At 32.2% G+C, this 12,657-nt stretch overlaps 1 protein-coding gene across 1 annotated transcript; it reads right to left on the reverse strand.

Moving 5' to 3' along the window:
* Nucleotides 1-11,432: 11,432 nt before the first annotated feature.
* LOC110897340 (kinase-interacting family protein) lies at nt 11,433-12,374 on the reverse strand. The gene has a single exon (XM_022144097.2). It carries the CDS (start codon nt 12,372-12,374, stop codon nt 11,433-11,435), a length of 942 nt encoding a protein of 313 aa, XP_021999789.2.
* Between the last annotated feature and the right edge of the window lie 283 nt (nt 12,375-12,657).

The raw sequence follows: 12,657 nt of genomic DNA on the forward strand, positions 1-12,657 counted from the left end.
GTTATTACAGTACTAACATGTTAAAATATGGATGAGCTCGATATCAGTAACGGCAACAAAAGTACCGATCCCGTAAATCATTGAAATTGGGTGTCGGCACCGAAAATGCTCGGTACGATACGATATGGTATTTGAATGTAAAAATCGGTAAACACAGGTATGATGATAGACCGATGTCGAACCGAAAGTAACAATTCTGAAAACGCCAAAAGGTGGGTACCAAATTGGTACCGAAATGATTTGGTACAGTGAATTGGGTACCAATACGATACCGGTTTGATTACAGGATTTGATACCATTTGCTCATCAATAATCTAAATATCCAAATTAATTTACATGATACAATTCATTCATTACTAAAAAGATAAAAATGAAAGCAAAAGAAGTTATGTATATAAAACCTCATTCAGACGAAATACAGTTTACCTACTACGTGTAAGAAAGCAATCTAAGCGGTGCACTTATTTGCGTTGCTACATGACATTAGCTCAAAGGTGATGTTAGGGATGAGCTCGGTACCAACCAGTACCAAAAAAACCGGTACTGAAAATCCCCAAAACTGGGTACCGGTACCGAATATGCCCGGTATAGTATGGTTCGGTACCGGTACCGGTATTTGAGGGTAAAAACCAGTAAATACCAGTACTGTACCGGACCTGTATCAAACCGGTACCAAAATGTCAAAATTCTATACAAAATCAGTACCGAAAATATACCCAGTTTGATGAATTCGGTGTCGATACCATTTACTCATCCTTAGATGATATTGCCATTTACCATTTACTATTCATTAGGTTCCAAATTTAATAATAAAATAATAATAATAATAATAATAATAATAATAATAATAATAATAATAATAATAATAATTCGTTATCTAAAATACTAATCTTCTTATTTTAATAATTTATTGAAATTTTTAAACCATAATATTTCAATTATATTTTATTCAGAAATATAGTTTTATAATTCTTAAATCTTTATTATTTTTTATTATTATTATTTCACCGATGGTTGATGACATCCAACATACAAAATTTTTATAAAAACTAATGATTTTAACATGTTAGATTTATTCAACCAATATGTAATATTAACCTAGTATCGTATACATAAAATCCAAAAAATGCAATAATATTAGTGCTGGAAAGTTGTAAAACCCTTATACACACTACAATTAAATGCATAAATTAATATATTAATCATGTGGGCTAAAATTAAACTATATTGCCAAAGCCCAACCATGGTTGCCTCACTACAAAATTTCGTCCCCAAAGCAGACCAATGAGCTTAGGTCCAAATCGCTGCCATCGGAACGACGAGGTCGATCTTGGCCGGTTTTTGAACCTTTTTTTTTTTTACGAAGAACATTCACATTCACAATGTTAACTAAAATACAAATTTAAACCTAAAATTTGTTAACTTTCTAATAATTAAGAACATCTATTCCCCATATATATTCATAATCAATTACAAAATAAAAAAAATACATTTTTTTCACTCACAATCGGTCAACAATATAAGACGGAGGTATTCGATTAAAACAAGTTATATTGTTTAAGTTCATGGATTTAGGGTTGATTTCCTAAAATTTCTTGTTACAAATTATTGACTCCAATTTTAACATTTCCTTGCATTTTTGTTCTTGATGTCGGAGGTATTCGATTAAAACATATATTGTTTAAGCTCATGGATTTAGGGGTTGATTTCCTAAAATTTCTTGTTACAAATTATTGACTCCAATTTCAACATCTCCTTGCAATTTTGTTCTCGATGACGGAGGTCCGGATCATTATCATATTTCAAAAGATCTGGATCATTATTATGTCCGAAAGGTCATGATCGGTGTCATCGTCCAAAAGGATTGGATCATTATCATCATATGTGATTCTGGATCACCACACCTGAACACACGATAGTACATGAACAATTATGCAGTCAGAATACGTGAGATTTGGCAGACTTAGTAAGACACCAACCTATATGACCAGGGTGAAAACGATCCAAGTCGTAGTTAGCTACTCAATATTAGGTCATTAAAAGCTCATATGTAAATAAATAATAGTTGTTATGTGATATATACAAAATTATAAATATACATAAAAATAAATATTTTTTTTTCTGAAGGTTAATAGTTTAATGTGGTTCATTGTAAACATTTGTCAAAAATACTAGAGCTACTAGCAAGAATTTGTTATAATATGAAAACTAAATATTAGGCAGATATATATATATTAATTAAAAGTTAAAAAAAGATCAAAAAGAAAGAAAGATTCCTCTTTAACTTTTCTCTCCTTTCGTATCCCAACTGGCGTATACCTACCGAATCTCTCACCCATACGGCCTTACGACAACTCAAAAGTGGAGTATAAATTCCCCATATTCCGGTTTTGTACCTCGTCGACTCAATATATAAACTTGTCCTATTCAAATAATACTCTAAGGGGCCGTATAACAGCATCTGAATGGTTAAGTGCTAAACCAGTGAGAGATCTGAACCATTAAGTGTTGAACCAGTGATAGGTCTGCACCATTAAAAACCAGTATAACACTTAACCGTTCAGAGGCACATGTTTGACCAATTCAGATTACAGGTCTTAACAATTCAGACTCAGTATAATGCATAATTATTCAAAGGCAAATTTCTGAACCATTCAGACATCTACTCGCGAAACAAACAGTCTGAACCATTAAGTGCTGAACCAGTAAGAGTTCTGAACCATTAAGAGCCCCGTTAAGAGGTAAACAAACAACCCCTAACCCGAATAAATCGAACCAATATAACAGCTTTGTTTGTATGGTTTAATTTATTGGAGTGATTAATGGCATTCAAGAGTCAAGCGTATAGTTTAAACTCCAATGGGTTATATGTAACTTGCGGATGTAAAATTGATTTGTGAGATTCATCAAAGTCGAACACATTGTTTAATGGGCAATGGGTTTTTATCGACGAACACACTCTTTTAAATTTTACTCCTAAAGTCCATTTTATGTCTACTTTGTGAAACTTAAACACGCATCGTTTTGATAAAGATAAACAACTGATACTACAAAATGATTAGCTAATTGACAACAAGCAACTTGTGGTATGTGAAACTGATTTGTGCCATTCGTATAGCTTGAAAAACAAGGGTTTTAGTCACAGTAGATTTAAATAAAAAAACTCTTTTAATGTGAAAATTTTTAAAATAATATTGTTTTAAATGAGTAGAGAAACATCTTTCAATATATTTTTTAACAACACTTTTTTCCATTGATATAAAATAACAAAGTTTACATTAATTTTTCTTATTCACCAATCTGGATGATGTTATATAAATTTATTAGAAGAAATTGATTATAAAAATTTCAAAAAATACATAAATTCCATTTATTTTTTTTATAAATAAAAAATAAAATAAAATCTCGTTTAAGACCTTAAAATAGGTTAAGATACCATTACACCCAATGTAGTCATTGCGACGTATCAATCTTAGTCAAAGGGCAGATTGATTAAAGAGCAATTAACGTTACATGACAACGTAAAATAATATTTGAGGCGTTATATTATATTTGATACTCGTTTTTATATGTTATACATGTATGTACTCGTAATTTATCATATATTTTCAAGTTGTAATACCAATAAAAAAGTTATTAGAGTTTATAACGATTTGATTATTAGTTGGAAGTCACAAGAGAGTTGTTGTTTTAGTAAATTATTTAGCCTTTTACGAAGAAAAATTGCCGGTGGGTGGGATTCAATTGACATGGGGGATTTACCAATGCAATTCCTAAGGATACACGGTATGGTGATGGTCCTCTCTTGGAGGATGGTCCGTTACGTAAGCGACACGTAGGATGGGTATGAGGATGGAGATGTGGAAATGGGATGATGGACCTAAAATGTGTATGTATATACTATATGTATAGGGGTGTGTGAGAGGGGGGGGGGAATAATTTTTGTCTTCTTGTGATCGTCCCCAACGTCAAGCAGAGGACGCCCAGGACGAGGACGCGGGGGGGGGGGGGGGGGGGGAGGGGCGTGGTGTTTGGTTCGTCGCCGGTCTGGGACGGTGGACGACTAACATCCATACCGTGTAGCCTAATGTCATTCAAACCATTAATCATTGCCAATCATTTGCTTATAATCTTAAAGCATTAGATCTAACAAATTTGATCAAAAAATAATATGTTTCATGGGATTAACATAATTTATAGAGAAATCATGTGTTTACATCATACAAAGAGCTAACTTATTCATGATTTGTTCATGTTTGTTTACCGTTTTAGTATGCTTAAACACAAACGTATTTTCAAATGAGCAATGACATGAACATGAACATATACAAGACTAAGAAAATTCATTTTTAAGTGTTTGTATTCATTTGTACACGCGTTTAAACTTAAACTCAAAGACAAACATGCCTCGTTCGGTTCAGGATTCTAGTGATTATGTTATTAAAAAATAAATCTTGTACATGGAAAGAGTATCATTCATCTCTAGTTTATTTTCATCGTGTCATTGTCACCAAATAAATTGTGTTCTTGAATGGAACCCCATGGCCCATACCTCACATGGACATGACACAAATGGAAGGTTTTGGTTCAATTCCACTTGGTGTTAGTGTTATACAAAGTTTGATGCACTCAATACAGGCAGTTAACACATGCATCAAAGTGAAAACACGAACCTATCCAACATAGGAACAACATTTGTCCTTAATTTATAACTCGTTGACATTTATCGACATGCCTAACAATAGTTAGGTTGTGAATCAATGAAAATGTTGAATTGGTAGTTGGATTTGAGGATTGCTTATTCTAATATTGTGCCAATGCCTTATGATTGGTGTGTGTATATATATGAATAAACATACAATTAAAAGATCTTGCAATACCATATCAGTTGGGAGGTATGGGGTTCCTTTCCAAAGGCACCCTAAGGGACCCCAAAATCACAGAGAAAATGACAACTTTAAACCGTCCATTTATATATTATATAAACAAGAGTTAAATTTTATTTTCGTCCTTGTGGTTTGGATTATTTTATCAGTTTAGTTCAATGGTTTCATTTTTCGCCCGTTGATCCAAAAAGGTTTCACCGTTGCCATTTTAGTCCACTGGGTTAACTTCATCCATTTTTTATGTTAACGAGAAGATGAATTCGGTCATTTATATGGTCGAATTGCCCTTCTAGTTAACAGAATTACATATAAAATGACCGAATTGCCCTTTTCGTTAACAGAAAAAATGAATGAAGTTAACCCAGTAGACTAAAATGACAACGGTGAAATCTTTTGGTCCCACAGACGAACAATAAAACCTTTAGACTAAACTAGTAAAATAACCCAAATCACAGGGACTAAATTCGCATTTAACTCTATAAACAATCTAGATAACTTTATATAGAATACTTTCTAAAGTAAGTAGGAGAAGGTGGGATTGTTCTATGAGGTTGGTAGATCATGCTCATGATTTTACCCTCCGAATATAGAATATTAAATTCGTAAGCTACAAAATAGTTACAAATAATAGAAAATTAATAATAAATTGTTTACAAGTAGATGAAAGCATATTTAACTCTTTATATTATAAAAACTTAAACAAATCTCAAATCGTTATACATACAAGGAAAATACTAAGTCCTAAAGAACTTACTGACTCAAATATCATCAACGTAGTTTAAGCGCACTAGACATGAAAAAAAAAAATCTATCATTAAGTGTTAGTTGGTGGAATTAAATCAAGAGTAAGTGACCTCACTAAAGTATAGAACACGGACAACAAAAGACATAATCATAGGGTTTTCGTGCATATTACATATTATTGTTTTGAACTATAAACAATTAACATATGATAGTTATCTTATTAGTAACACAATCAATCTTCAAAATGTGTCGGAATGTTAATAATAGTTTCCTTGGAAATTTTTATAAAACGTCTGCTTAGACCTAGTCTAACAAAGATATATAAAATGTTTTGTTTGTTTTCGACTTTTTGGGAGTGAAGAAGTATCAAATAGCATATAAATCATTGGCAATGATTAGAATGAGCAGTTATTTCGATAAATAAATGATTAGAACTTGTATTAATAAATACCCAATATATTGCATCCCACCCACCCATATTTGGTCGTTTAGCCAACATCATTGACCCCTGATTACCTAATAAACTACTTTACAAACTTCCTCTAACTAGAATCAAATCTTTTCTCATATTCGTTTCTATGGATCTTGTTTTAATTTTTACCTTTGTTACTTTAAAACTTTTTAACTAAAATAGTAAAATGTCAAAATCGTCCATAAGGTTTGGGCACTTTTCTCTGTTACATTCAAAATAAGATTTTTTTGTAACGATACCTCCTGACGTTTCATTTTTATTGTCATTTTCATTCGGATCACTAGCTCAGTACATTTAAGGGTTTGAACGAGCTGATTGACTTCTTGAGATCGCTTTCTTAATACCCTGAATCGAGTGTAGCTTAAATGAGGTGTAGCCCAAGCTCAGACCTAAATCAAAGATTGTTTAGCTCATTTAATAAACGAGTTTGAGCTCTAACTTAACGTACTGAGCGCGATTAGCCTCGCGAGTCCAAACCAATCTACTATTCATATAATAAGAAAGTTATTTTATACGATAAATATATACTTGAATAATAAATACTATATTGCATAGAGTTATGATAAAAAAAGTATTTAGTAATATATATTTTATTACATATATAGAATTGTAAACACACACACGTATATATAAGTTAGCTATATATCTAATAAACAAGTTAAGTTTGAGCTTCTGACAAATTAAGCTTGAGCTTTTGATATAAAGGTCGAAATAAACCAAGCTCAAGTTTTGATATAAAGTTCAAAACGAGCCAACACATGCTCCATAAAATTAAATGAGTTAGACCTTTAGTTTATGTGAGCTCGGGATTAGCTCATGCAGTGAGTGTATCCAAAGTAAGTGTCAGGTTCATGCATAAAAAAAACTTCGGACTAAAGCGCCGCTTTTAACAATAATATCTTTAACATCAGTCTATCCTCTCATTTTTTATTATTACTATTATTTTTGGTTTTATTTATTATTATTATTATTATTATTATTATTATTATTATTATTATTATTATTATTATTATTATTATTATTTTTTGCATCTTCAATATAGAGGTTATAACATTAAGGTAACTGTGGGAATAAGATGAACGAAAAAAAAAGAGAGAGCACGTTACATGGGCGGAAAGGACGGGTGGATTTTTGTCATTACTTTTCTTTTATTTAATTGAACAAGTCATTCACATGGGAGGAGGACAATTAAAATGATAAGTAAAGTTTTCGTACAAATAATTTTAACGTATTAAATGTATGAATAGTATGAAAAAGACAAAGAAACGTGGTTGCATTTTTGTAATTATTTGATCGTAGGGTAATTATTAAAATTACTCTACAAGTGATCCTATAGAGTAATTGTGATCTTGTAAAATTATTTTGTAAAATGTTCTTGTAGAGTAATTTTGATCAAAAAACTATACCTCACCAAAAAAAACCCCTGAAACCCCCCCCCCCTCCCACCCAAACTAAATGCTAAAAACTAAACCACAAAGCTAAACCCCATAACGAAATGCTAAAAGAAATTTACAAAATTACTCTACAAGAACATTTTACAAAATTACTATACATGATCATTTTACAAAATTACTCTACAAGATCATAATTACTCTACAAGATCATTTGTAGAATAATTTTGAATTGTATGTTGTTTGATAAACTTGTAGGGTAATTTTGATTCATTTGTAGAGTAATTTTGATGCAGAGTAATTTTAATACACTTGTGGAACAATTTTGATAATTACCCTACAAGATCAAAATTACTCTACAAGAACATTTTACAAAATTACTCTACAGGATCATTTGTAGAGTAATTTTGGTAATCACTAATAATTACGAAAATGCCACTGCGTTTTTTCAGCAAAATCTTCAGTTCGTACGTTTCGTACGTTAAAGTTATTTGTATTTGATTTTTGTCTTAAAATGATACCTCCTTCTCGACAACGATTATTTACTCCGGTTAGTGGTTATTGTAAGTTATGTAGTTCATATCCCGTTATGTCATCGATATATCAGAGAATATCGGTTATCGGTCCTCTACCGATATATCAGTGCAAAATATTAGTACTGATGATATTGACGATACTGACTGATATTTTACCATATCGGACCGATATATCACCGATTTTACCGATATCAGTACATTTCTTCTTAGTACATTTCCATTGTTGACCTCTAGCAATATTCTACCATTTTTTATGAATATTTTTTTCATTTATATATGTTTACATGTAAATATGTAAAAAGACATTTTATATAATAAGATCATATACAAGTTTTACGTTGCATCGAAGAGAGAAAATCTCCAGGTTATATTTGAAGTGCGTTTTCTATTAAATAAACTATTGGGATTCCACCACGCTATGCGGCAGGAATTCAATCAATATTGGTTCGATTTGTTATGATAACGACACTTGCTATAGCAATCAAAAGAGAAAAAAATGAAGTCACGATATGCCTAAAAAATATCGACACGTCTTCTACATCATTCTAAAGCCTCAAAAATAAATACTGGTACCAATGTTGTCCATTCGAAATCGGTTCGGCTCGTTAGGGTAACAACTCGGTTTCAACACCTGTATTGTCTACGATACTAAAAAAAACTCTACTTTAAATGCAACTTCGCTATCAACAAAATAAATTCTGATGCGTCTAGAATAAGAACTAAATACCGACACATAGTCAGTTTTTTTAAAGATAATAAAACGTAATTTATAAGATGACAATTAAATTATTAAATTACTTAAAAATCAAACACTTTAAAGTTCTATATTATTATAACCGGTATAATTTAAACTTAAGAAGAAAAATTATCACGATGAAACACTTTTATACTCATTTTAAATTGAAGCACAATAAAGTATTATAATAAATAAAATAAGAATTAAATAGAGATTTGGATGCATTTGAGAAATTTAAAGAAAGCTTGGGTGGCTAAGCTTTGAGGGCAGTTCAATTATCGAGATATATCGGTGAAGTGTTAAATGTTGATAACAAGCATGAAGTGTTAAATGTTAAACAGTGAAACTTTGTTGCTGTGAAGTATACAGGCAAAACTTTGTTGGTTAAAATGTGAAGGCTTAGCCGAAGTTGTAAAAAAAATAATAAAATAAATAATAATAATAATAATAATAATAATAATAAAATAGTAATAATAATAATTGTTATTATAATTATAAAAAATAAATGTAGTAAAGCCAAATAGTTCAAATTTTTTTCACAATTACAAGTAGAGTTAAATGTCACTTTAGTTCATGTGGTTTGGACCATTTTCTCAGTTTAGTTCAAAGGTTTTCATTTTTCGTCTGTGGGTCCAAAAAGGTTTCAACCTTACAATTTTAGTCCACTGGGTTAACTTTATCCATTTTTTCTGTTAACGAGAAGGGCAATTCAGTCATTTTATATATAGTTTTGTTAACTAGAAGGGTAATTCGGACATATAAAATGACCGAATTGTCCTCTCGTTAACAGAAATAATGGATGAAGTTAACATAGTGGACTTAAATGACAACGATGAAATCTTTTTGGACACATAAACGAAAAATGAAACTTTTAAACTAAACTGGCAAATTTACGAAACCATACTAAAATGGCATTTAACTCTAAAAAATAAATGTAGTATAGCCAAATAGTTCAAACTTCAAAAAAAGAAATTTCACCATCTAATAGATTTTCAAATTTAAAAAGTAAGATATAGAGCAAAAGGCCTAGTAGAATAATGGGCCTAAGTTGCGTTTAAACTTTTAACTATATCTGATGGACTTCTTTAATATGCATCTTTACAGCCCAACGCATGTTTTTTTCCGGAATTCTGTTTTTTTTTAATCTTATTAAAGTCACTAAGCTTTTAAATATATAATGGGCCCTATGAGAAGGGCCCAATTTGGGATTTTTTTTCCACAAGTGTTCATTGAACTTTTTTTGTGGAATTGTGGATTTGTCAGTGTTAAGTTATTATAACTACTAAGACGAAAATGATGATTGAGATGAATTTAAATTAAGACGAAAATGATGATTGAGATGAATTCAAAAAAAAAAAAAAAAAAAGATTCTAATGAAAAGAAAATAAAATAAATAATTTGACTTTATTAACAAAATAATAAAAATTTAATGAAAAGACTAAGCTTGCTCAAGATCAACCGAAGCGAGACCCATATATGCAATTGTTAAATAGAGAACATTCATGGACAATTCATGTGATTTAGTATAAAGGTGTAGGGCCGGCACGTAGGGGGTCGGGGTAGGCGACGGCACAAGGCCCAAACCCTCCAATGGTCCAAATCTTTTTAATTTTGTATAGAATTTACGTTGTATAAGATAGAAAGATAAGTGGTTAATATCTTGCATAAACAAGGTGACACGGGTGCTAATCCTGGTTTCTCCAAATTCTTTATTTTAGCTTATTTTTTTGGTTATTTTGTTATTGGCATTTAATGCTTAATTTTGTCAACCGCATCTTTCCATTTAATTAATAAATTACTTCATAAAGTTAACTAAAATTAACTATTTAGATTACATCCCATAAATTTTAGGGTTTAATGAGTTTATATTAAATGGAGACTATCGAATAAGGCCCAAATTTTTTATCTCGCACAGGGTCTTTTTTTGTGATTTTCGGAGAAGGCCCTGTAAAGGTGACTACATGTGATTTAATATAAAGGTGTCAAGTGGAGAATGATGTCGGCGGCAAGGGTGGTAGCATCAAGAAGACATTGGGGTAAGGATGACGGCGGTGGTGACGACGACGTCGTTGTTGACGGTGTTGATGGTGGTGGTATGGTGGTAGTGAAGGGGATGATGACGGTGACGACGACAATGAGATTGATGTGTAATAGCCCTAAATATTAAAGTACGTGATTAAGACATCAAGTAAAAAAAGGGTAAATGCACGGTACCCCTGACCACGCGAGGGATCCCCCTCCCCAGTTTGCTACCCGACCGACATCAAGTATGTAAATAATAATTTTAATTTCTAGGCTAAAATCCAAAGATTTAAAATTCAGGTCTCGCGGAACGTCTTCCATACCACAATATGTTTAGACTTTAGACTGCAACCGCAATCCTGAGAATCTAACACATAACCCGTGACTCACCATGGATAACGGATCGTCACCAATGTCATAACAATACAAATAAAATTACTACAACACCTTCAAGGTTGATTTCAAACATTCTTTTCATTAAGCAAAGAAAATACTGATTTTCTTATAATTACTACAACACCTTCAAGGTTGATTTCAAACATTCTTTTCTTTAAGAAAAGTAGTAGTAGGTAGACCCATTAAAGAGAGTAAATAAACAAAAGATGATAAACATTCATGGTAACTAATTAAATACTACAAGTTCACCTAGCAAGTAGCATCAACATGTGGTCCACACATGAACATGTCAAACTTCTTCACCCTATCCCACCACCCCCCATACCCCCCCTTCTTCCCACCCTCACTGCCACGTGGCATATGCAATTTCTTCTTCTCCTTCTTCTTATTCTTCTCTTTCATCACTTGAGCTAGACTTGTACATGTGCTACTATTACTTGTACTACTCATTGACCACCCTGTTTCATCCTCACCACCACTCCAACTTACACTCTCACTACTCCCCCCTCCACCCCTATTGTTTTTCACTAACAACCTCTTTATATTTATACTTATGTTGTTACTCTTTTTCCCTTCATTCTCACTCACTTCCACTTGTTGCTTCATCAACCTCTCATAATACTCCTTGTTTCGCTTCTCCAGCTCGTATATCTGCCCTTGAAGATCATCAATCTTCCTACTCAAAACAAACACACGCTGGTCTTCGCTTCGTTCTAGTAACACGCAGCGTGCTAGCTCACCCGCCTTACGCTTCATAAACAATGACTCGGATGCCAGTCTAGAGTTTTCATTAGTTAAAACCACTCGCTCCGATTCTAACACTTCCAACAAACTTTTTTGTAACTCCATCTTTTTGTTCGACTCTTCTTGAACCATATCCATTGTTTGTAGCTCGTCTACTACAATCTCGTACTCCACGAATCTCATAACTAGCTCGGATATTACCAACTCGAATGTGTCGGCATTGTAGTGGTCGCATGTTTGTTGTTGTACGTGTGCATGTTGTTGTTCTTGAGGTTGTTGTTGTTTAGAGAGTGTTCGAGTGTAACGGTCAGCTAAATACAGGTAACGGTTGTAAAGGTCTTGAACTAAAGCCAAGAGTTCGGGGCGTTTTCGGTAGTAGAAATCTGCACGTTCGCCAAATGTGTCGGGCTTGTTATCTCCGTTGATTGCTTGTATTTTATCCTCCATGTCTGCATTACAAAAATGTAAAACTATATTAACAAATACCCCCTAAACACAATAAGCTTTTTACTTTTAGTTTAAGAGAGCTCAAAGTTGGCTCGTTTTGAGATTTATATCTATATCCAAAGCTTGAGCTCGACTTGCTTATTTTATATTAATTATTTATTAATTTTATTTATATACATATATAAGTAACTTATTGTTCTGTAATATATATTTATTCACTAAATAAAAATAATTATACTTATATAAATAATATGCTCGTTTAGCGTCGTGAGCCTAGCTAAGT

Source organism: Helianthus annuus, chromosome 13 (genome assembly GCF_002127325.2).
Source record: "Helianthus annuus cultivar XRQ/B chromosome 13, HanXRQr2.0-SUNRISE, whole genome shotgun sequence".
Classification (NCBI taxonomy): Eukaryota; Viridiplantae; Streptophyta; class Magnoliopsida; order Asterales; family Asteraceae; genus Helianthus; species Helianthus annuus.